The 26,633-nt window shown below is 48.2% G+C and overlaps 1 protein-coding gene across 11 annotated transcripts in view; it reads left to right on the top strand.

Annotated features, from left to right (window-relative positions):
• Positions 1–26,633, top strand: part of MAP7 (microtubule associated protein 7) — a 1,989,984-nt gene that overhangs the window by 1,313,081 nt on the left and 650,270 nt on the right. For all 11 annotated transcript variants that reach the window (XM_069606765.1, XM_069606764.1, XM_069606762.1 and 8 more), the window contains one exon: positions 2,866–3,058. In XM_069606765.1, the coding sequence (XP_069462866.1) occupies positions 2,866–3,058 (193 nt within the window). The remainder of the gene's footprint in view (positions 1–2,865; positions 3,059–26,633) is intronic.

The following is a 26,633-nucleotide window of genomic DNA, read 5'->3' as shown; positions in this document are numbered from 1 at the left end:
TTCAGAGAGGAAGGAGATTGAGTGCCGGAGAGGTGGCGGAAGGAGGAGAAGGCAGAGCTGCCAGAGAAGCACGGGAGAGTGCCAGAGGAGTGGCAGATGGAGGAGAAGGCAGAGCAGTCAGAGAGGAAACAGAAGGTGCTAGAGAGGTGGCAGTTAAATGGGGCGGTCGAGCGGCCAAAGAAGCAGCAGTGGGTGCCAGAGAGGTGGCAGAGGAAGGAGGCAGCAAAGGAGCCAGAGAGGGTTAGATAGAAGTAGCAGGATAAGAAAGGAAGTTGATAAGACATGGAAAGCGTCTATCGAAAAGGAGGAGATTGGCCTGAGGGCCCTGGACCAAGACGGTACCATTTAAGTAGACATTAATGATGGTCTTGGAGGAGTGGAATGGGGCCAGGAGGGCCTCCCACCGGGTACCACCATTAATAGGTGAGGAGGAAAGAGGCGAGAGAACAGAGACCATATGTGGGGTCCATAGGCCTGGAGAGGGAACGACAAAGACGACGTCGGTAAGGTTCTGTCTGGAGGAGACACTGGTGTAGGTATCAGCGATAGGTAGGTATGGGTTGGAGACCAGGATGTCCCTTTTGAGCTTCTTCCTACCAGACTTAGTGAGGGGGATAGGATAGTCGATAGAGTAGCAGTTAGAGAAGATAGGGGGAACATAGAGCACCATAGAGGGTGCGGGCTGAGAGTAAGGGCAGGACAACGCAGAGTGGGATGCGCCTAAGCCAGTGGAGCGGGGATAGTTGCAAGGGAGCAATGCTGGGACAGTTGCGTGGGGAGCCACGCAGAGAGGGACGCACTAGGCCAGGGGAACAGGGAAAGTTGTGTGGCAGCAGCGCAGGGACAGTTGCGTGGGATCAGAGCTTTGACGCGCTCGGTCAGGAGGCTGTGTGGAATGTAGCAATGCTACGCACCCACGCCGCAACTTCTTACCTTGCAACCGCAGATGGAGGGTGAAGTAGACTGCACTCACAATCTGCGCCGCAACCCCATCACCACCAAACACCTATGTCGCTCAGCACCGCGGCCTTGTCCTGCGATGGCTTTACCGCAGAGGGTCCGATCTCGGTTATTATAGGCTCAGAAGTGTGGCGGTAGCGTTGTGTGCTATGTATCGGTGGGTAGCGTCTCCTGCACACCTGCGTTGCTCTACACCGCAGCTTTGTCCTGCAGGGACTTTGCCGCAGGGCGTCCGATCCTCGGTTTTTAAAGGCTCGGAAGCGTGGACATAGGGTTGTGTGCTATGTATTGTCGGGCAGCGTCTCCTGAGCACCTGCATCACTCAACACCACGGCCTTGTCCTGTGAGGGCTTTGCCGCAAAGGGTCCCATCCTAGGTTGTGAAAGGCCCAGAAGCGTGGATGTATCGTTGCGTGCTACATATCGTTGGACAGCGTCTACTGTGCACCCGTGCCGCTCAACACAGCGCCTTTGTCCTTCGAGAGCTTTGCCGCAGAGGGTCTGATCTCGGTTCTTAAAGACTCTGAAGCATTGACATAGCATTGCGTGCTACGTATCATCAGGCAGCTTCTCCTGCGCACCTGCATCGCTCAACACTGCTGCCTTGTCCTGCAAGGGCTTTAGAGGGATTTATAACTATAGCCTTAAAAATATAAATAGTATTTGTTGAGATAAAATCTAATATGCTGCACCTCTAAGCCTGGTCCATTTCACTGTCACTGCCAGACTATCACCAATTGTTTATATCTTAATCTGTCATTGACTCTACAAATAAATTCACTTGCAATGGCAGTATTTTACTACTTTTGCTTGCTCAAGTTGATGTTGGGTCCTCTGCTACCTTTCGTACGAACAGTGGGTCAAAGCAGTAGTAGAAGTAGTTTTGTTGAACATTGATGTCATAAAGATCCATGTATGTGCCTTACAGCTTACTTCCTCAGATGCTTAATGTACTTGACAAATGCAACTGCTTAACTACTACGGTGTCTGCAGCCCTTTACACACACTAGATCTTCACTGCCTTTTGCCAGATGCTTTTAACTTGAGGTACTCTTAGTCACTTCATACTTACTACAAACTCTGCCCTAGGTTCCTCAATAAAGACATTTGCCATTGTCTCGCAGGCAAGATATTGCAAATTACTATTGCCCTATTTTTGCGTATCCCCCTATTAATAAACCATGTGGCTGCGGCCACTTATTCACTGCCCTGGCCACCTGGCTATATAACAGCCTCCCGCCATACTTTCTTTTCCTCGCCATCCAAAAATTACTTTCCGAATAATGTGTTTTGCGGCACTTGAATGTCTTTTAATTCTGCTACTCTCCTGCCCCTCCTGTACAGATTGATGAACGCCTCCCTACTTCTTCCTACAGCCACAGTCGGAGAGATTAATTGTTAAGATCAAGATGGAGAACAGTGATCTATCCTGGGCCAGGGGCACCTAAGTGTTCTCCTTGCTTTTTTTAAATCTTCAACTAGAATTACACCTTATTATTTTGAAATGTGCTATCTTGCTTGGAGCCTCAGTTTTTGTTTCAGTCTGTGCTCTTTCTTATGAAAAATCTCTAAACCCTCACTCTAATGCTAATGGAAGTTCCACTAATATATCAAGCTTAAGAAGAATGGTTATTATAAATAATTTACTGTTTGAAAAATGGTATAGTGTTCTCTTGACTGCTGCAGGCGTTTTTGTACAGTGCTAACTGCTTGTTACATTAAATACAGTAAGACTGTAATCTTATACACATTCTCAGCCGCAGTTGCGTGGTTTAACAAAATTTGATTTTAAACTAGCTCAAAGATGCTGGTGACATAACAATGTAGTAATATTATTCTTTGCCTTCCACGTTCAATGACGATAATGTTCAATTCCCACCTTTCAATTGTTCACTGGTGATTGCAGACAGAAAAAGGAGGAAATGGCACGTAGAATGGCAGAAGAGAGGGCTCGTCGAGATGAAGAGTTGCACCAACAAGAGGCAGAAAGAAAGCAGAAGGAAGAAGAGGAAAAGAAAGAAAAGGAAGAACAGCTTCTCAGACTGGTAGAAGAAAAGGAACAAAAAACAAAAGACGAAGTTGCACGTCTTCAAAAGCAGGTATGCTTGTGGCAGGAAACCTAAAACCCCCAGGGGGGACACATACGTGTGGCTACTTAGCACTGAGTCTTGTTCAATGCTGTTCCCTTTATGCTCTATTTAAGTTACAGGTACACTTACTGATTGCTTACCTTTTGTCCTCTTAATAGGATAATAGGATAAGTGAACAGATCACTGCATTCCTATGAACATAGACTGGTGTGAGGGGTCAGAAATGAAAGCTGGACACAAAGTTGTCATGTTTTTGGTTAGACTTTTATTCAACTTAAATGGGTTGGGAAAATTCCTCTCTGACCCTATTCTAATGAGGAGTTTCCCTACCGAAGAACCAAAAACGAAGGATCTGTTTTTGTTAGAATGTCATAAATCAAAAGCTGTCCTTGTGTCCAAACGTTGTATCCTGACCCTCACACTAAAACAAAATAATAAAGTGGTAAGTGAAATATCTCTAACCTGGTATTTGCAAAAAGTTTTTTTTAAATAAGGGTAGAATTGCTCCAACGTCAATATTCTCCAAAAATGGAAAAATACTTTACTTCCAGAGGATGATTCTCTTCTCCATGGATTATTTACTGGTCTCACACATGTCTCTGGGTCTAACAGTTTTCGTATCATTTTGTGGCCGTAACAATCCTATCAGACAACCAACTTTTCAACCTTGTAAGTTTTTCTTTAACAAGAATTCTTTCTTTAAACACAAGTTCCTTCTTTGTTTAACAAATACTGTTTCTGCTTGACACTCCTTCTAGGTTTGCAATTTGCCTGGACTTCTGTTGCACTCGCAACTGCCTGGTATACTCCCTGCCAGGACTTCTCTTCTACTTTAACTGCCTGGTGTATGCTTCCCAGGACTACTTGTATATTATAGTTCCTCTATATTTCCAAGTAGAATATATATTTCTTGGCTTGGTATATCTACTTGCTTTCTCAGTTCTTATATGCTCTCCCCCACATTTGCATTCTCTTCTTATTGGGGTTCAAGTTGGCACTCTGCCCTTTCAGTTCACAAGCATTCATCTTATTAATTCACTTTCGGTTATTTTACCGTGTTCAAAATCTCTGTGGCGTGGTCCCCACTCTGCTCTGGCAAACTCACCTGTTCTTTGTAGTGTTTTTGGGCTTGCTCGTGCTTAGGCGACATACCTTCACTGTTTCCTTCCCACTATGGGCAGCTGTGATGTCTCTCCAGGCTCTCTCGTGGATCCACTCCTGCTCGCTGGCTTCCTCTTGTCTACCGGTAAGGACAATGCTGTTTCTCTCGGCTGCCGGATGCCCAGGAATCCTCTCGTGGTTCCTGACTTCTCCATGGCGTGCCTCGGTCGCACCACATTCATTTTCTTCTTGGCTGCCAAGCTTCTTTGCTCAGCAACACCGACTCTTCTTTCTGTCCCCCTTCAATGGAGGTGTAACATCTTCTACTGAGCTCTTTCTCACAGTCCAGTGACCATTTATGTTTTTTTAAACTTAATTTTTATTGGCATTTGGTATTCTAGTAAACAATTAACATTTATCATAAACATTCTCCCCTGCCCCCGGTGACAGCAGCCTTCCTTACTTTTTACTTTCCACAGACGCCAGTCCATCCTCCCACTACATAATATCCAACATGCACACTTTTTTCGGACACCATTGTTTCATAATGTCACTTGGTAGGTAGTTTAAGACCATTCCTCAATCCTTCTTGAATCGCCCAGCCTCACCTGTGATCCACTCCATCGCCACCATTTTCCAGAGCCTCTGGAGCCATTTCACCCCTGTTGGTGGCTACCTCTGTTTCCACCTCTTCGCTAGTATCAGCCAGACGGCCAATAACATCATTGTGAATACCTTCCTCTGGGACTTGGTGGGTAACTAAATTCCGTGGTCAAACAGCCAACATAACCAATCGCCTGCTCCCAGGGCCACATCAAATGTAATCATCGCCTGTATTTGTGAGACTACCTCTGCCCAAAAAGCTGCAATAGCCAGGGAGTCGCACCATATATGGGTCTAGTTCCTCTTCCCCGGGCATTCTCTCCAGCATTCCCGTGACACTGTAGGGTAGATGTTCTGAAGTGCTACAGGAGTGTTACAGGAGTGTTATGCCATTGCATCATAATCTTTTACCAGGTCTCCCTGAGCTGTATGGAGTTTGTCAATGTGGGGACATTCTGTCACTGGTTCTCCCAGTGATCTATGGGGATAGCCACATCTAACGCACCCTCCCATTTTTCATGTATGCCCACTGTTGATTCGTCGTAGAGCCCAGGAGTATCGTATATAGCATGAACTCTAAGCTTTTAGACCCTGTGTGCATGGTGATAAACGTTTCAAAGGGTGTCAGCTCTCTACATAAAGCCTGCTTAATAGTGGTGTCCGACAATCAATTTCTCTGCTGCTAATAACCCATTCTGTCTTCCATGATCCCAATGTGACGTTTACACTCCTTGAATGACAGCACTTCGGTTCCCTGCATCATATCCAGGGCCTTCAGACATCCCACCTTCTGCCACTGCCCGACAGCGTGCTGCTTCATCTCTGGGGCGAAATGCGGCTTCCCGAAAAAGGGCGTGAATGGGGACACATAAAAGGAGAGAGCCCCCTGCCCCAGCCACCAATCCCAGATGTCACACACAAGCGAGATAATATGGCTGATCAGCGTTTTTCGCAGGCCTGTCTTGTTGATTCAGGCACAGAATGCCCTCCAGCGGGTTTCCTACCACTGCCCTATCCATACCTACCCATGGTTTGTATCTATCCCCATTGAACTACTCCTTGACCACTTTGAGGAACCTGCAGGCATCCCCACTTCTCCATCATTGGATCTTTGCTAAATTCACATGCTGTGACTATTTCCCGTCGTCAGGCTGGGAATCCCTGGCTACTTATATTTCAATACCTTTCCTGAGGATAAACATTTGGCACCTTGTGTCCTACCCACATCGTTGTGATTGCTTTTGGTCCCTAGCAAAATGACGTTGAGTGTATATCTCTGCCCCAGAAGCTTCCCCTCAGATTTCAACCGTTTTCTTAGATAGGAATCCTTGTGTTCTTCTCTCCAGAGTGTCAGGTCCAATCTCGAATCTTCCTGCAGGAATGATGCTGGCCCACCAGACCCCCCCAAGTATGCCTGCCCAATAGTCTCTAAGAAGATAAAACTACCAAGCTGGCAAACCCAAGGGGAAAGGGGAATTGGAGAACAAAACAAAGACAGATCTTCACTGGATAACACTGATGTCTGATGCTCTCTGGTACTGGATTATTCTCTCTTCAGTGTCTGTGAAATCTAAGGGAAAAAACAATAGCATATATATATATTTCTGAGGCTTGTGGAATCTGCTTAGATCACATGCTGTGCATAGGCCGACATCTAGTGGAAGCTGCGGAGTATTACAGTTTGTTTTTCGAAACTCGAAAATGGGCGTCGACACAGGCGTGCCAGTAATACTATCCCTAGTGTGACGTCCACTGTACCCAAGATCCCTCACGCGTCTGGGATCCTCAGATTGTTTTTTTCCGCCATACTGGTCGGAAGCATCTTGCGGAGTCCCCTGGCCTTAGCCATACTTTTGCTAATTAGCCATACTTTTGCTAATTATTGCAATTTAAAATTATTTATTGACATCCTTCCCCACCCCAACGTCGACCATCGACACTCGACGACGGCTGGAGAAGACATCGACCGTCGGCTGCTGCACGACGGATCTGGGCCTCGGAAGGCCGCTGGCCTCGGCCCGGGCCTAGTAGGCCGCTGGCCTCGGCCCTGCAAGTAGGGAGAGTGGGGGGTGGTACATACTCTTCACTCTTGGTATATAGGTACACCTTATATATTTCCTACACTTACCAGCCCGCTGCCTCAAGGTGCGTATGGAGGGTACCCCTTTCCAATTCTGCCCCAAGTGCAACCGCAAATACCCTTGGGTCGACAGGCACGCCACGTGCAATCTCTGCTTGCCGAGGGACCACCCCGAAGCGAACAGCAGAGCGTGTAGTAGGTTTAAACCTAAAACACTTAAGGACCGTTCGACAAAGCGTTGGGCCCACCACGCCAGGCAGGCAGCCATGGCAGCGGAGGGCGCCTTCAGCGATGGCAGCGACGCCGTACTTTCGGACGGCGAGGGCATTATGGCGTCGAAAGACTGCCGAGCGCAGGTCCCCGACCTCGGAAGGTTGTCCGGCAGGGCGGCTATGGGGAAGACCCCCGGCGACGCAAGCGCTACACACCCTACACACACTAAGCACACTAAGTCCAACCGAACCTCGACGATGTTGACTTCTCGGAAAGAGGCACGGATAGAACGGTCCGACTCGGTGTCCTCTGGGCGCTCTCGATCGAGATCGCCTCATGACGCAAGGCAATCATCCACTCTTGCCAAGAGTGCCTCGCTCCCTAGATTAACGGAAGTTCGATCGTCGGAAGACGAAGACGACTTCCACCCCCAGGCCGCGCTCCAAGAGGCCGAGAGCGCAGTTAACACCAGCGAGGCCCCACGCTCGAAACAAGATACCTCTCCCGACCCTCGGCACCAGGCGTCGAAAGTCTCTGGGGCCTCCAAGGGCCAGGGAAAACATTTTTCCACGCACGGGGAGGGAGGGAAACAGCGGAAAGCTCAGCCTTCCACTCCTGTAAGACCATCCTTCCACCCCAAGCAGACAGATAAACATAAATCTACTGGGACATCAACATCCAGCAAGGGTACCCTTGATAAGTCCTCTAAGTTGCCTACTAAAGTCATACCCTGTTCCAAAGAATGGTCCAGTGAGGACATAGACAGGGTCATGTCAAGGATGTCTTCCTTAGCTGATTTTTATGACAAAAACCCAGAACATTTCCTTTCGTATGACCCTCAAGGGGCCACACCCTCAGGCTCCTCTGATCCTATCCCCCTAAGTAAAAAGGCCCGGGTCGAAAGACCTGACCCCTTCGAGGTACAGCCTTACTCTACTCCATACTCTACTCCACACCCCAGATACCAAGGAAAACCTTTCCCTGAAGGGGACCACGAGTTTACAATTATGGAGGAACGAACCGGGTCTGAATACTATGCGGAGGATGAGGACCTCGAGGAGGTAGAAGATGAGCAGGAAATTTACAGAGTAGATTCCCCGGTAGAGAGCGAAGCCCCAGTTACCGACTCGCCAGTTGATAACCAACCCCTCCTTAATGAAGTTCTTGCTCGCGCAGCAGAACATTTTCACATCGACACACACGGTGTACAGGAGGAAAGGGACTTCGCAGAAGAGTTGGTGGGAGAGAGGAGGCCGGTCGCTCAGACCATCCCTATCCTTAAATCCATCCAACGTAGAATAGATCCATCCCTGGTGAATCCTAACCTCACCAGAGCCGTCAACCCCAGAGTCGAAAAACTTTTTCGGGCAGCCCAGTCTGACCCTCTTTATATAAGAGGTCATCTTAAACCAGACTCCCTAGTGGTTACCAACACTCGGAAGAGGGCTGGGACACCCTTATCGTCGTCAGAAGCTCCTCCCGACAAGGAGAGCAAAAGACTGTACGGGTTTGGCAGGAAGGTAGCCTCAACGTCCGCCTACCAAGCAAGGATTGCAAACTCCACCACCCTGTTGGCAAGTTACAACTGCCATCAATGGGAAGAGGTCGCGGCGCTCATAGCCTCTGCTCCTGAACCGTTAAAGGGCCAGTTGGCTCGGATCTCCGCAGAAGGGAGAGCCGTGTCTGGTTGCATATTAAAAGCAACTTTCGACGCTGCAGACAACGCAGGAAGATTGATAGCAGAAGGTACTGTTATCAAGAGACATGCGTGGTTACGGCAGTCGGGGTTCAAAACAGAAACACAGGCTTCATTAATAGACAAGCCGGTGGAACCAGATCTATTGTTTGGGAAAGCGGTCGAAGACGCACTTAAGAATGCCAAGGACGAGTACGAGACTCTCAAATCCCTTGGCCAGCTTACCAACAAACCCCCGAACCAGAGGGGGAACAGTAATTTTCGTCGCCCACGCGGCCAAAATTCACAAAGAGGCAACTATGCCCAAGGACAGGGTACGCAGTCTACCCAAAGTTACAGCAAGGGTAACAAGAGAGGTCGTGGAAGAGGCAGAGGCAGCCCCAACAAGTGAGGTGGCACGCCCCGCCAAAGCAGTGACGCTCAGTTCAGGGTCCCTTCTCACGCAACCCCAGTAGGGGGACGCATTTCCAACTTCACCCAGGCTTGGGAAGGGATCACCTCAGACAGATGGGTGCTGTCAACAGTGTCCACAGGATATTGTATAGAATTACTGCAGCGTCCCCGGAACCACCCTCCACGACAAAGAATACACTCCTTAGAACATCAGAAGATCCTTCTCGAGGAGATCGCCATTCTGCTAGAAAAGGACGCGATAGAACTCGTCCCAGGACACCAGGTAAACAAGGGTATCTATTCAACTTACTTCCTTGTGCCAAAGAAAGATTTGACAATGCGCCCAGTATTGGACCTACGGCCTGCCAACAAGTATGTCAAGCCCCAAAAATTCCGTATGACCACGCTACAAGAGGTAATCCCCCTCCTAAAAAAGGGGGACTACATGGCAACCTTGGATATGAAAGATGCTTATTTTCATATTTCCATGCTCCCAGCGCACAAAAAATACTTGCGCTTCAAAGTGGACAGTCGCCACTACCAATTCAAGGTACTGCCCTTCGGGATAGCTTCAGCACCAAGGGTATTCACCAAGGTACTGGCGGTGGCAGCTGCACACCTACGCAGGGAGGCAATCCCAGTGTACCCTTATCTGGACGACTGGCTCATAACGGGGGAAACCCCAAGAATTTGCAGGTCAAACATTCAGAGGACTATCGACCTCCTCCACGAATTAGGCTTCTCTATCAACGAGAAGAAGTCAAGTCTGGTGCCAAGCACCTCAAAACAGTTCCTAGGAGCAATCCTAGATACTCAGAAAGGGTTGACCTTCCCCTCGGGAGAGAGAATTCGGAATATACTACTGCAAATTCCACATTATCAGTCAGGTCAACAAATAACGGTACGCAAAGCAATGCGGTTACTGGGCATGATGGCGTCATGCATTTACCTGGTCCCCCACGCGCGTCTGCGCATGCGTCCCATGCAGGAATGGTTGGCGAAACAGTGGTCTCAGGCAAGTGGTCAGTGGGACGATCTAGTGGTCGTTTCGCCAACACTCGTACAGAGCTTACACTGGTGGACAAAAGAGAATCTCGCAAGGGGAAAACCCTTTTACGATCCCGAAGTACAAGCAGTGGTAACTACAGATGCTTGCCTGACTGGGTGGGGAGCTCACCATCTCCACCACACAGCTCAGGGTCTCTGGTCTCACTCAGTAGCCAAGAACCACATCAACCTGCTAGAGCTTCTGGCAGTATTCCGAGCGCTTCAGGCGTTCGAGCCCCATCTACTAAACTTGTCGGTGCAGATCCGGACGGACAGCACGACAGCCATGTTCTATCTGAACAAACAAGGAGGGACTCGTTCGCCAAATCTGTCCAAGCTTGCCCAGAAAATCTGGATATGGGCACTCAGACGGAACATCTTCCTATCAGCACAACATGTTCCAGGGGAGCTCAATTCCCTAGCGGATGCCCTAAGCAGAGACTCCCTCCCAGAAGACGAATGGGTCCTTCACAGAAAGATCGTAGAAGATCTCTTCTCTCAGTGGGGTTTCCCCACTATAGACCTATTCGCCACAAGCGAAAACAAACAATGCCCAGGATTTGCATCCAGGTTCCCCCAGCCAGACTCCCAAGGGAACGCCCTGTGGATGAACTGGTCAGGGATGTTTGCGTACGCTTTTCCACCAACTCCTCTCATCAGGAAGGTGGTGTACAAGATGAACAAGGAATCGATGACGCTCATCCTAGTTGCTCCCATGTGGGCGAGACAACCATGGTTTCCACACCTACGCAGGATGGCGCTGTGCGAGCCCATCAAACTCCCAGCCTGGTACAACCTACTGTCCCAGCAACAAGGTCAAACAGTGCACCAGGAACCCAACTCAATGAACCTGGCAGCATGGCTCCTGAGGTCATAGAGTTTGGGCATCTCAATTTACCACAGAGGTGTATGGACATCCTAAAAGAATCCAGGAAACCAAACACAAGGCACTGTTACTTTGACAAGTGGAAGAGATTCGTTATTTGGTGCCAGAATAAACAAATCAACCCAGTTGATTGCACTCCTTCCAACGTGGTAACATACATGCTCCACCTGCTGGACGCAGGTTTGGTTTTTAACTCTCTGAAAGTACACCTGGCAGCCCTCTCGGCTTACACCACATCCCATAACAAAGTATCGTGGTGGAAAGTACCAGTAGTTAAAGCCTTCATGGAAGGAGTAAAGAGACTTCACCCTCCTATTTCGAACCCACCGCCAGGATGGGACCTCAATGTGGTGCTAGCTAAGCTCATGGGCCCCCCTTTCGAACCCATGCATAAAAGTAGTCTCAAACACCTGACTTATAAAACGGCCTTCTTAGTAGCCATTACCTCCATAAGAAGGGTCAGTGAAATTCAGGCTCTGTCAGTGCAGGATCCTTTCTTTATTATCCACAAAGACAAACTGGTTTTACGCACACACCCTAGGTTCTCACCTAAATTTATATCTAAATTCCATGTAAACCAGTCCATCGAGCTTCCGGCTTTCTTCCAGAACCCGCAAAGCTCGGCTGAGGTGAAACTACACACCCTTGATGTGCGTAGGGCGGTCCTCTACTATGTAAATAAAACGAGACCGCTAAGAAAAACAGATCAACTGTTTGTCTCCGTAGCTACAGGCAGAGAGGGGGATCGCGTCTCTAAAGGCGCGATCTCGAAGTGGATTATCAACTGTATACAGCTGTGTTACTCTCTTTCTGGAAAAACTCTGCCTTTTACGCCAAGGGCCCATTCTACTAGAGGCATTGGTGCCACTCTGGCTTTCATTGTAAATGTTCCCCTCGACACCATTTGCAAAGCAGCTACTTGGAGCTCTATTCACACTTTTACTCAGCATTACTGCATTGACACTCATTCCAAGACAGATACACAAGTGGGACAAGCGGTTCTAAGACACCTGTTTGCTCATGACCCTTCTCACATCCCAACTCCTTCTTCGGGTACTGCTCGCTAATCTATGCACAGCATGTGATCTAAGCAGATTCCACAAGCCTCAGAAGGGATACATTACTCACCGTAATCGTATTTCTGATGCTTGTATCTGCTTAGATTCACATGCGACCCACCCTTCCTCCCCTCCGAGAGAAGGCGCATGATTACTTGTAGTCTTACCTTTCTGTCTATCTGCTTGGATTATCTGTACTCACGCTACTCCTCATGCTTCCTCATGTCAGAAAAAATACAATCTGAGGATCCCAGACGCGTGAGGGATCTTGGGTACAGTGGACGTCACACTAGGGATAGTATTACTGGCACGCCTGTGTCGACGCCCATTTTCGAGTTTCGAAAAACAAACTGTAATACTCCGCAGCTTCCACTAGATGTCGGCCTATGCACAGCATGTGAATCTAAGCAGATACAAGCATCAGAAATACGATTACGGTGAGTAATGTATCCCATATATATTATGTATAACTGATCAATAATTCTGTCTCTCTCTCTCTTATTTACTTTCTTTTTGAAATACCTGTTGCCTATGCCTGTGTGCTGATAGGCATTCTTTTCTGATGATGTTGAAACAATTAATTCTGTATTTCTTGGAAACTCATTTATGTGTAAACTTTCTTGGATTTCCTAAACCTCAGACAAATCTTCTTTTCAATAGTATCAATAGAATGTCATTGCTGCCAAACTCTCTCTCTCTCAAATATTTTCTCTGAGAACAGTCTTTATCATTGGAGAACTTGTAAGTTTAGAAATGCGCATAAATAAATGTTTTTTAATACTTCAGAAGATACCGCGCATACCTCGGACGTATCTGCAATATTAAACGAACCGCGCATCCATCCGACGCCAAACGAACCGCGCATCCATCCGACGCACTATTCCATAAATAAATGAACGAACCGCGCACTTGCCGACGCTTCGTTTCCTTGACTAAGAGCTACACAGGAACCGACGCTAAATTCTTGAAGTACGAGCCGCTCCGAGCACTATTTTCCGGAGTTGAGATGACGCGTACACGTAGTACGTAAAAAACGTAAGGTTCTTTTCTCTAACCTTAATACTAACGACGAACGCGAGGCAAAGATACGCTCGCGCTCGTGACTAAAATATATAGAGTTGGATAAAAATATAACTCAACTCAAACTCTATACATATATATATTAAATAGTTTTAGAACAAACCGCGCGTTAGTTAGTAATTAGATTAGCATCGCGCGTAGATCAAAACTAACAAAAAATAACTCGCAATTGCAGAATATAACAGCAGATTGTAACGAATAACTTCTAAATAAATACAGTTCTTTCTTGTCTATGAACATTTGTTTTTTCTTTTAAAAAGATAACGAATTTAACTCCATGTAAAATATCTTCAATATTTGAATAACTTAGCTTGCTTCTTCTGTAACTTCTTTTATTCTAAGAATCCTTGAATATAAGTCTTTCTTTTCTGAAGTCTGGAATTGATAATTCTTCTTAATATAAGTAAATTATAGATTTTTTCTTAAACCTTCTCTCAGAGCTAAAGAGACTGCAACCTGCCACAAAGGCAACTAAAATGAAAGGCAGTTTAGAACTCTGTTCAAAATTCCAAACTACCTCATCAATGTTTTCCTCCAATCACTGTTGCTGTACTAACCCTCCATCTTGCCTTGGGGAAAGAAGTGATTCCTGAAATCTTATTAAGGAAGTTTTTGTTCAATTCTTTTAATTAATAATAAAAAATAACTTGAACATCATACTTCTAAATAGAAATAAGGTTTTATTGTTAAATGATGATTTCTAAATCAAGTATGTAAGTAATTGATGTCTATAAGATTGGTATGATAAAAGTGTGTCTTTTAAGATTGTGAACCTTTGAAACTCTAGAAATATACCATGGAATCCTGACACAGAGAGAAACATTTCTTCATCCTCAAACGTAATTTAACTTTTCAACAAAACAACGAATATGGAAGCGGGCGACGACCCTCCGACGGCATCAGCAATGAACATGGAAACCACAGCATCTAAAAAAAATCCTGTTTAGAGCCTGTGGCACGTGCGGCCTAAAAAATGTCTACAAAAGGGACAGACATCTAGACTGCATATACTGCCTGTACCCAAATCACTTGTCGCAGGACCGCAAGATGTGTCAGGGATTCTCTAAAAAAAAAAAAAAATCAAAAACAGAAAGCGTTGCCTAATATGTTGGCTGAACGAGGGGTCTTACCCTGCGTCTGAGGCGGGCTCTTCAAGGAGTGGGAGAGCTACCACTCCCTCTGGAAAGTGGTTGCTGTCCAGCTATAAATCCAGGTCAGAAGAGCGACCTTTGAAAAATCAGAAAACTCTATCTACCCAAGGTGAGACGAAATCGACGAGCCAAAGCCATGCTGCTAAGCGATCATGACCTCCCTCTCAAAAGAAACCAGTAAGCCGTTAGGGCCCGCTGTCCACAAATAAGCAGTTGTCAGAGAAACCGCTGATGCCCCAATCAGCAAGGATGTGCCCAGCGACGAATGCCAAAACAGGGTTGCACCTCTCATCATCGTCCATGTCTCACCCAGGCAAGGGCTCAATACTGATGATGGCGTCAGCTCCCTGCTCGTCGTCGAAGGCAAACTCGCCTGTGAAAGATAAACATAAGGACAATTCGGAGTCCCATTCGCCCAGAGAGAGGCATAGGTACTCTTCCGCACACGAATTGTCTACGGTCAACACGTCAACAAAAAAACTAAAACCCTCGCCAGCAGCGAGAAAGCATCAGATGGGGTGCTCCAATGCAGTAGACCCCCTACCTGTCAACAGCTCTTCCCGCGGTTTCAACCACAGACAATCCTATTCAGACTATCACGCAGCTGCAAGGAGAAGACCTACTTGCCTGTGCTAAAGGAAACCTTAGGACCACAACAGAGGACCATACGGAACTCCCTATAGGAGTATCACACATAAAATATACAGAAATCATGCCTGACTAAATTCTGCAACATGAAATCACGTCAGATTTTGAGCCTCCAAGGGATGATTGCCCAGGTGTCAGATTCAGACTGCGAAGAATGTACAGTAATCCAGTCCCATTCACAGGACAGGGTTTCCGTAACTCCCAACCAAGGGAGGAAAGAACACCAGTAAGACAACAAGCCAGTGCACCCCTCAGGTTTCCTCCTACAACACCCTCACATTCAGGGGGGGTGGCACCAGCGTATCCACAAATAATCCTGCAATCTCTTCTATCCCTGCAAGTACTGTCAACTTTGCAAGATCTATTGGGACAATTCAACGCCAGGCTACCACCGCCTCAACATCAGGCGGTCCCTCAAGAGAGTGTCAGCCAAATGGCCCCAATTCAACATGCCCAACCTGCTCAATGGAAGGTTCGGGGCGCACGTCCCGGGACCACACTAAACGCCCAGGCTCAGCGCACAGTTCTCAATCCCCACCCAGACCCCCTCCTCAACGTAGGCGAACAAGAAGGGGGGGGGAGCTTGTGAACACAGATCACCAGACAACATTGGGTCTTTCCACGCCATGGTTTCAAAAGCATGCCAAGAATTTGGTTTAACACCGGCGGAGGAAAAGAAAGTTGTGTTCGCTGTACCCATTTTGGACCATGTTTGGCAAGAGGGGTTACGAACCCTGAAGCACCCTTTGACATACCCCGCAGTCGGAAGTAAGCTGGACAAAAAGTTTAAAGCAACAGACACAACTCCTAAGTGCCTCACTTCTTAGCCGTCTCCGGACTCCGTAGTGTCACCAGTTGCTTCTCGCAAAGCACGTTTGCAGCACAAATGCGCCACACCCCAGGAAAACGAATGGAGAAAAATAGATGTTGTCGGCAAAATGGTACTCGCCATCGGGGCAACAACGGTTGAAGTGGCCAACGCCCTAGCCATAGTAGCCCACTATGACCGCAAAATGTGCCACCGGCTAGCTCTCATCCGGGAGCATTTGCCGAACAACACCGAAAGGAAGCCATGACAATTGTACGCACAGCTGAAGAAGCCTCTGTAGCATAAATATCGCTGTGGACCTTGCAGGGATGGGGTATAAACAGATTGGTAATGGGGTTGTCCTACAAAGTCAAGGCTGGCTACACTGCACAGACTTCAGGCAAGAGGTGCAACATAAGGTCGAGGACATGTAATTTGAGGGCGAAAATGTCTTCATGACAAAATCGACGAGGTTTTTAAGGCCATGAAGGCGGATTCTGATACTGTGCGGTCACTACCTTCCTTAAAAGGCAGAAAGTCCTTTCGTACCTTTCGGGGAGCTTCAGGTCAAACAGGATCGTCTTCAATTAAAGACTCCAAAGGGTATGCAAGATTCGGCTTTTACTCTAAGGGCTATAAAAGGAACTATCCATCATTTCAATGCTCCAAGAAATAAAGCCAACTGCAACATAAACGTGGCTCAGCCACCACTCAGAGAGGTAGGCAGAAGAAATCTTAACAATGACTGCCCCAAAAGCGCACCAGTGCGAGTAAATGGGCTGCTTTACGGCGACAGGTGGCGATCAATAACCAAAGAGAGATTGGTGCTAGATGTCATCTGATACAGGCATCTGTTAGAGTTCAAGTGTAAATAAAAACCCATACCTCCTGTAACTTTGTCACATCCATATCAACGGATCCTTCAACAAGAGGTACGTCAAATGTTAGCCAAAAGAGCTATAGAAAGGGTTCCCCCACACTGGGAAAAGGAGTATACTCTTAGTACTTCGTGGTAAAAAAGCCAGTTGGAAAGTTGCGGCCCATCCTGGACTTAAGGCAATTAAACATTAAGAAACAAAAATTCAAAATGGTCATGCTATAAAATGTCATAAAATCGATTCAGCCTCACGAACATCTAGCAGCGTTAGACTTAAGACGCCTACTTTCACATTCTAATACACCGCAGGGACTGGCAGTACCTCAGGTTCAAGGTCGGGGAGCGGCATTACCAATTTCGAGTCCTCCCTTTCGGCCTCAAATCGGCCCCAAGGGCTTTCACCAGTGGCCGCATTGCTCAGAAAACAAGGCCACCACGTCTAGCCATATCTAGACGATTGGTTGGTCAGGGCCGTAACGCACCAAGAAACATTGGCCTCACTTGTGCAAACAGAGACTCTACTCCAACATTTAGGATTTACAATCAACTACACGAAATCCTGCGTCACACCATCCAAAATTTTGGTGTTCCTGGGTGCACTTTTCTCCATGGCACAAACCCTTTGTCAAACCCTCGGCCGACAGAATTCATAGGTTAATATCTCTGGCACGCTCATTCACCCCAAACAAACAGCTCCCATTGAGCAAATCCATGGCGCTTCTTTGAACCATGTCATCTTGCATATGATTAATACCCCAGTGCAGGCTGCGCATGCGATGGGCCAACAGTTCCTGGCAGCCATATGGTCCCAAACGCATGGTTCGTGGGGAGACAAAATCACCATCAAACCTGCACTCCTACGTTCACTGCATTTGTGGACAATACGCAACAACATCTCAAGAGGGATGCCATAGTTTAAGCCTACACACCAGTTCACGCTGGTGACCAATGCCCCTTGGTGGGATGGGGGCCCCCCTTGGCCAATATTAAATCAAAGGCCTATGGACCCTTAATGAATTGTCCCTGCACATCAGTATCCTGGAGCTGCGAGCGGTCCATTGGCCCCTAAAATTCTTCCTTCCGCTAATTCAAAACTCAATAGTACAGATCCTCACAGACAATACCACCACAATCTTTTACCACCGCAAACAGAGGAACCATGTCAAGTTCCCTGTCACAAGAGGCTCAAACCATCTGGCACTGGGCCATTCACAATGTCACCCTTCAAGCGGTCCACCCCCCGGGGATACAAAACCAGCGCACAGACAGCCACAGCAGTAACACAACGCAATCCAACGAATAGCAGTTTCACAGCAGCCAAATCAACAGAATCTTTGCAGCATGGGGTCAGCCTCCGCTGGACCTCTTCGCCACAATATCCAACAAACAGTGCCAGAAATTCACAAGCAGGCTCCCGCACTCAAGCTCGCAGGGAGACGCATTCTCATTGCCTTGGACCAAAGTCTTTGCATACGCATTTCCCCCCATTCCGTTGATCAGGAGAACAATCCAAATGATCCAGGGATACCCTTACAAAATTATCTTCGTGGCACCGTACTGGCCCAGCTACCTGCGGACAACCCAGTCCACCTAGGAGTCCAGGCTGATCTCCTGTCGCAGAACAACAGTGCAATCCTGCATCACAACCCACACTCCCTCAAGCTGACAGTGTGGCTCCTGATCACTCCAAATTCAGCCACCTAGACATCCCGTAGGAAGGTCAACGCATACTGGCAGCAGCTAGGGCCCCTTCCACTAACAGCTTGTACAACCAAAAGTGGAAAAGGTTTTGCACATGGTGTTCACAACAGTCCAACCTCGACCTCTGGCAATACAACCACAACAGGTCCTTCAATACCTGCTGAAGCTAGCGGAGGAAGGGCTCGCTATCTCCTCCATAGAAGTACACCTGGCAGCAATTTCCAGGCTCACCAGAAAAAGAGGGAGATCACCCCTCTACAGCGACAGACTACTCAAACATTTTCTAAAGGGACTTTTCCGATTTTTCTTTCCCCCCAAAGAAAAGGATATCACTGGTATGGAGCCTAAACATGGTCCTAGTTGGCCTCATGAAGTCACCCTTTGAGCGTCTCTCTTTAGCTCACATCAAGTTTGTGACTTGGAAGTTGGCTTTCCTGGTCGCTATTACGTCCTTCCGACGGGTCTCGCAGCTACGAGCATTGGTGGTGGACCCTGCAGACCTTAGGTTTGCAAGGGACATGGTGATCCTCTCCGCCAATCCCCAATTTATTACAAAAGTGCCGTCTGAGTTACACAAAAAAGCAACTATCATGTTCCCTACCTTCTTCCAAAATGCCACCACCCCAGCAGAGAGAGCATTAAACTCCCTGGACGTCAAAAGGGTGTTGAAATATTACCTGGACCAGACCAAATCCTTCAGAGCAGCAAGACGGCTCTTTATCACTTTCAGACCCTCAAACAAAGTCAAAGCAGGGTATGGCATGGTGGATATCCTGTACTATCTCCTTCTGCCACGCAAAGGCCAACAGGCCACTGCATTGTACAGCCAGGGCACATTCCACAAGGTCTGCGGCGGCCTCGGCAGCTCTGTGGTCTGGCGTGCCCATCAAAGACATTTGTCAGGCAGCACCGTTGGCAGTGCCCCACACTTTAACAAGGCACTACTGCCTGCAGCAGAAGCACACAGAGGACACGCAAATGGGACGCTAGTCCTTCAACGGCTGGTCCAGTAACGTAAGCCCTACAGCTTCCGGGGTTATCGTTATGTATGTATGTATACTTCTTGCACAAGCATACATTCAGGGGTTCTGATCTCTGTTTGCCTGTCTTTCTCCTCCTGCCATGTATACTGCTATAAAATCTATTCACAGCATTTGAATCTATGAAAGATCCAATCCTGGAGAAGGGAGTAGTTTCTTACCTGTAACTCCATTTTGAATGGATTGTGTCCTCCCATGTATTCCACTTCTTCGACATGTAATGTCCACAGCTGTGCACTTCGGAAACTTTTTCGGCAGAGGGCTTCCTGCGTCGATGAGGTCGGGTCGATGTCCCTCGGAGGCCTACGGTGCCCGTAGCCTCAGTTCTGTTTTTTCCGCAAACTTGTTTGCTTCGAGAACTCGGCGTGCCTCGTTTGTTTCATCGTAGAGATGTATTCTTCTTTGACCCCTACGACTCCGCGGTCTGGCTTCAAGACTTGCCGGGACTGCAAGTCTAAAATGTCGATCACCGACCCGCATCGCATTTGTTTGTGGTGCTTGGGCGAGAGTCACAACACTGACGACTGTTCGAAATGCCAGTCGCTGACTGCCAAGGCCTTGCGGGAGCGTAAGGGGAAGCTTAAGGTGGGTAGGGGTTCTCAACCCAGTAAGTCCCAAAAATCTAACTTGTCCAAGGGGGAGTCCACTGACGACTCAAGAGGCGATTCTCCGCGTCGGGAGGAGGCCCGGGTCTCTCGGTCGCAAGTGTTTCCTGCCGTTCTTCTTCCTCGTCGTAGCATTCTAGGAAGTGCGTCGCTGGTCGCCTTCCCCGTCCTCCTCGGAGGATGGAGCCACGAGGAAAGTGGCATGCCCGACGAAGTTCTCGACTCCGGAGGAATGGGCTGCCTTATAAGGAGCAGATGTTGGCGATTTTTCAATCGCAAGGCACGGTCCCGGCCACGCCTTCTGATGAAGCCGGCAAGGAACAGTCTCGTACCATGGCTCGTAAGCCTTTGGGCTCTGGTCCGCGACGCGACTCGCATCGGGAACCTTCGAGGTCCCGTTCGGACAAGGCTTAGGATAGTCGCAAGAGACGTGCTTCCAGGTTTCCAGGTCTCGGTCCTCGTCCCCAGCGAGACCACTTTTTTATTTATTTTTTTTTTTTTTATTTTTTTATTTGCATTTTTTTTAAAACGCTTACACAGCCCGCTGGCATCGAGGCGCTGTTACAGGAATTGTTTGTTTTTTTTTAGTTGCGTAATTGTTTTTTTTTTGGTCTTAGTTGTATTTATAACGCGCTTAAACACCCAGAGGTTTCTAAGCGCAGACCCGGGGATCGAACCTGTGTTGCTTCGTGTCGTCTTGCTTCCAAGGCGCGCACGTTTCCGTTAAGCTATCCTCCCGGGACTGAAACCTGCTAAGGGTTCGAAGCCTGCGTCGGATATCGAGGCTTTGCCTTCTTATGAGCCCTCGGCGCGGTCGGCACCATTGACGATGCCGAAGCCTTCGGCATTCTCGATGCCAAAGCTGTTGACGCTCTCGGCATAGAAGACTTCGGCGTCCTTGACGCCTTCAGGGATTTTTGCCCGAAATACACCTATAGAGTTCCCTCATAAAGTGGATACTCCAAGTAAGGCTACTGCTAAGTCTGTGAGGCCAGTGGTGGATTCTAGGCCCTCTTCTGTCCCCAGGCAAGGTTTTCACCTCCCCCTGGACGATATAAATGAGAAGGAAGAAAGGTCTGACGTTGAGGACTCGGTTGAGCATGAAGTGGCTCCTGTCTTTTTTGGAGACAGTCAATTGGAGGAGTTGAGACAAACCCTTCATGATGCCAGTGCGTTGGACACTTCTCCGGAAGTGGAATTTGGCAGGCCTGAGCCTGGGGTTGATGCTGAGTAATCATACAGGCGGCTCATGGCTAGGGTCACAGAGTATCTGGGCTGGTCCAGTCCTCCTGAAGATTTTGTACAAGATGATCTAACAGATATTTTAGATCAAGGTCCGTCCTCTGACCCGGTGTTATCGTTTCATCTCACTTTACAGAAAAGGGTGGCGGCTGCTTGGCCGTCACCGAAATCTCTTCCGGCTGTTAACAAATCATTGACAAAGAAGTACCGCCCTTCATGGTAGCGACCCCAGCTACTTATCCACTTGCACCACTCCCGAGACTTTGGTGGTTCAGGCAGCTACGGCCACCTCAAGGCAGGCGACGTGCCCTACCATCCCGCCTGGTAGGGACGACAAACGCTTCAACGGTTGTGCTTGCAAGGTATTTTCTGCCGGGAGTATGGCGTTTAAATCAGCCAACTCCACTTGTGCCTTAGCAAGGTTTTCACACACTCTGTGGAACTATGTTTCTCTAGCGGCTGAGCATATTCCTAAAGGGGAAGAAAGGGATGGGTTCCTTGTTCTCGTGCAAGATGGCAAGGATGCCATGTGTGAATCCCTTCAGTCGGGTTTAGATACGGCCGACAGTGTTAGCCGATCCATGGCTGCGAGCACCGTTATACGCAGATTTGCGTGGTTGCGGAAGTCGGGTTTTACCCATGATGTGCAAGCCTGTCTTTTGAACATGCCCCTTGATGGTGCCCATTTGTTTGGCAACAAGGCTGACAAGAGCCTTGAGAGGTTGCAGACCTCAAAAGCTGTGGCTAAATCTTTAAGAGCAGTTGTGCGTCAACCTCTGCCTTTTCGTCCTAGGGGACAGCAGTGGAGGGGAGGTTCTTTTCGTTACTACTCCTCCTTTGGTAGAACGAGAAGGGCCACCAGTCAAAGGGGTCAGCGAAAAAGTACCCGTGGTGGTCGGGGAAATAGAGGTGCCAAGCCGCTCAGGCAGCTGCCTCTTTGCCTATAGGCATTGCCACAGCCGCTCCAAAACAGTCATGAGGCCATGTCCCATGGTTAGATGGTTGGGGGTAGACTGTCTCAGCATCTCGAAGAGTGGCGAGCCATTACTTCGGATGCGTGGGTTCTGGATACCATAGCTCATGGCTGTCTTCCCTTCCTAAAGCGGCCTCACGACAATCCCCTTTTAAATTTCTCTTTAAAGCTTCTGGATCCGCTCCTTGTGCAGGAAATCCTGACCCTGCTAGAGAAGGGTGCTATAGAACTGGTACCTGTAGCAGAGAGGAACAAGGGATGGTATTACCCTTATTTTTTTGATCCCAAAGAAAGACGGAGAATTGAGACCCATCCTGGACTTGCGTTGGTTAAACAAACTTCTCAGGAAGGACAAGCTCAAGATGGTCACTCTTTCTCAAGTCCTCCAGGCCCTTCAACTTCAGGATTGGTTGGTGTCTCTGGACCTACAGGATGCTTACTTTCATGTGCTGATTCATCCAAAGCGCAGGAAGTACCTGAGGTTTGCGGCTGGCAACTCACACTTTCAGTTTTGGGTTCTGCCCTTCGGATTGACCTCCGCCCTGAGGGTCTTCACCAAGCTAATGGTGGTGGTGGCAGCCTACCTCAGGCGAGGGGGGATTCATTTCTACCCCTACCTGGTCGACTAGCTGATCCGTGCGTGTTTTCCAGAGCAAGCATTGGATCATCTGGGTCTCACCTGCCGCTCCCTCCACAAGCTGGGCTTCTGCCTCAATTTCAAGAAGTCGCATCTGACACTTTTTCAACAGCTCCAGTACATCAGGAAGTGTTGGACACGTCCTTGGGGGAAGTGCTCGCCTCCCAAGGTGAGGGCTCATCACATTGTAGAGATGGTGGACAATTTTCAACATGCCCAGAGTCTCCTGGCTTTCGAATTCTTAAGGTTGCTCGGCCTCATGGCATCCTGCATTTTCTGGTGCCAGGGGCCAGACTGATGATGAGATCCCTACAATGGGTCCTCTAGATGCAGTGGTTGCAGTTCTCAGGCAAGATGTCGGATCCTGTTCAGATTCCAATCTCAGTCTCTCAGGATCTTCTGTGGTGGGCTAATAAAGGGAACCTGATGAAGGGGGAGCCTTTTTGGCCACCGTGGCCAGAGGTGACGGTAGTGACGGATGCTTCCCTCACAGGATGGGGCACTCATGACAACGACTTCACCGCCTCTCTGTCGGAGTCCAAACTCCACATCATTCTGTTAGAGCTGTGGACCATCAGGCTGGCCCTGAAGGCTTTTGTGCGGGGGAAGAGTGTACTGATCATGACGGACAACACAGTGGCCATGCATTATGTCAACAAAAAAGGGGGGGTCACTCCCGTTGTGCAGAGAGGCAATGCAGCTCTGGTTCTGGGCTATCCAGTAGGGAATTTCGATCTTGGCAGTTCATCTGGCTGGAGACAAAAATGCGGCCGCGGACGCTCTGAGCAGGCAGAGCACGGTCTCTCACGAGTGGGAGTTGGCTCAGGAAGTCCTTTTGGAGATCTTCACCCTTTGGGGAACCCGACATGTGGATCTCTTTGCCACCAGTGCCAACCGGAAGTGCGAGAGATTCTGCTCAAGGGAATTTCCTCCGAGAGGAGCCTTAGGAGACGCATTCGTAGTGGATTGGTCATTCCCACTGCTGTATGCGTTTCCTCCAGTCCCCGTCATTCCTCAAGTGTTAGAGGTTACGGAGGTTTGGTTCCCACATGATCCTTATTGCTCCGGATTGGGCCAGGAGAACGTGGTACCCGAACCTTCTAGAAATGCCCATCTGCCCTCCACGCTGTCTTCCCTACCGAGAGGATCTGCTCTCTCTCTCTCTCTCTCTCTCTCTTTCTCTCTCTTTCTCTCTCTTTCTCTCTCTCTCTCTCTCTCTCTCGAACAAGTTACTTAACAACTGGTAACGTTCTTTCGATTGGATGTTCCCCCAACGTATTCCACATAGCCCTCCCAGCCTGCCCCTCTGGAGAATTTCCTAGGCGATTGCAGTTTACGTCTCCGCAAGGCTATGTACAGTCAAGCAGGCATTGGATTGGTGCCACACGTTATGGGGGAAAAAACATTAACTGAGGCTACGGGCGCCATGTGTCCTATTTATTGCATCCGGTGACGTCGCCCTCTAGAGAGAGAGAGAGAGAGAGAGAGAGAGAGGAGGGGGAGGAGGAGGAAAGGTTCTCCATCCAGAGGTCAGAACTGTCAACCTTCACGCTTGTTACCTGGAAGGTTGAGGTATAAGGATTGGGACCTCCCGGATGATGTGATGGAGGTGTTGCTTTCAGCCAGAAGGCCAGCAACAAAATCCCTGTACCGTTGCCGTAAGTTTTGCGACTGGTGCAGAGGACAAAATGTTGATCATTTTCAGTGTTCCATTCCTATGGTTTTGTCTTTCTTGCTTTCTTTGGCCCACAGGGACCTTCAAGTAGGTACCATCAAGGGTTACCTGACGGCACTGTCTATATTTAAGCGCTTGTCTGAAGAATGCTCTTACTTTAAGATTACGTTGGTTTCTCAATTTCTTAAAGGACTGACTAATGTGTTCCCGCAGTCTCCTTTCCAGGTGCCGGTTTGAGATTTGAATTTGGTTTTGAACTTTCTAATGGGTGCTCCATTTGAACCTTTGCACTCTTGTCCTTTGAGATTATTGTCCTTCAAGACAGTGTTCTTGGTTGCGGTTACTTCTGCTCGCAGATTGAGTGAATTGCAGGCACTTTCATCTAAGCCGCACTTTACTGTGTTCCACAAGGACAGGTTTGTACTACGGGTACGTCCATTCTTTCTACCTAAGGTAGTTTCTGAATTTAATTTGAGCCAGACCGTGTTTCTTCCTTCTTTCTATCCTCCCCCTCATCCTTGTAAGGAAGAGGAGCGGTTACATTGGTTGGATCCTAGGAGAGCTCTGAGCTTTTATATTTCTAGGATGTCCAGGATCAGAGTGGACGATCAACTCTTTGTGGGATATGCTGGACACCGATTGGGCTAGGCTGTTACCAAACAGACCTTGTCCAGGTGGGTTGGATTGTCCTCACCATTACTGAGTGTTACTGATTGGCGGGTAAGGACCCTCCTGAAGGGTTGAGAGCTCATTCCACTAGGGGCGTGGCTACTTCCACTGCCCTTCAATGGGGAATTCCTATTAGGAACATTTGTGATGCAGCCACATGGGCTTCTATCCACACCTTTGTTTAACATTACTCCCTGGATACAATCCATGGCCAAGAAATGGCCTTTGGTAAGGCGATTCTTTATTCCACCATCTGATTGGGTATTCTAAATTCTTTTTCCTCCTCCATTTTTCTGGTACTGCTTTGAGAGTCTGTCAAAGATGTGGAATACGTTAGAGGACACAATCCATTCGAACAAGTTACTTAACAACTGGTAACGTTCTTTCGATTAGATGTTCCCCCAACGTATTCCACATCGCCCTCCCAGCCTGCCCCTCTGGAGAATTTCCTAGGCGATTGCAGTTTACGTCTCCGCAAGGCTATGTGCAGTCAAGCAGGCATTGGATTGGTGCCACACGTTATGGGGAAAAAACATGAACTGAGGCTACGGGGGCCATGTGTCCTATTTATTACATCCGGTGACGTCGCCCTCGACAGAGGCCTTCGAGGGACATCGACCCAACGTCGTCGACACAGGTTGCCCTCTGCCGAAAAAGTTTCCAAAGTGCATAGTTGTGGACATTACATATCAAAGATGTGGAAAACGTTGGAGGAACATCCAATCGAAAGAACGTTACCAGTTGGTAAGTAACTTGTTCCACTCCAGCGTTGATATCTTTCATAGATTCACATGCACTCTCCAGGCAAACACCCTCTGTATGTGTTATTCCTCAAGCAAGAGTGGTTAGAATCTAAGGGCGAGCTACTGGGGCCGAGCTTAACACTCAACGTCGTATTGGTAGGGACCAAAAGCACCCACAACGATGTGGGTAGGACGCTCAAGGTGTCAAAAGTTTTAGGAAAGGTATTAAAATATAAGGGAAAGGCCATCTCTTTTGGATCCTGACCCTGGGGGATGGATATGCAAGGGAGGATCACCTGGGTGGAGGGACCTTGGGGAGAGGATGTCTTTGAGTGAGACATGGTATCCTCCTTTCCCTTGTCAAAATGAACCCTATAAACACCTGCCTTTGTTGGCTATTGTAAGTTTTTGCCCCTTTCTTTCACCCAAAATGTCTCACAGCCATTTCACTTTAAGACTGAGACTGGGAGGAAACAACTGGGAGTTATGCACACTTCCATTCGTTCATACCACTTTGGAAGAGGAAGAGTGCTGTGGAGGAGTTCTATTGTAATGGTCAGGCAACTGAAGTGGAGGACTTGAACCTGCAACCATTTAACAAGTCCCAGTTGTATGAAATGGGTGACCGCCCAGCAGAGAGGTAGAAACAGCCTGGAGA

Source organism: Ambystoma mexicanum, chromosome 4p, assembly GCF_040938575.1.
Source record: "Ambystoma mexicanum isolate Mex_15411 chromosome 4p, UKY_AmexF1_1, whole genome shotgun sequence".
Taxonomy (NCBI): Eukaryota; Metazoa; Chordata; class Amphibia; order Caudata; family Ambystomatidae; genus Ambystoma; species Ambystoma mexicanum.
Note: the sequence above shows the minus strand (reverse complement) of the source record. Positions and strands in the feature narration are given on the sequence as shown.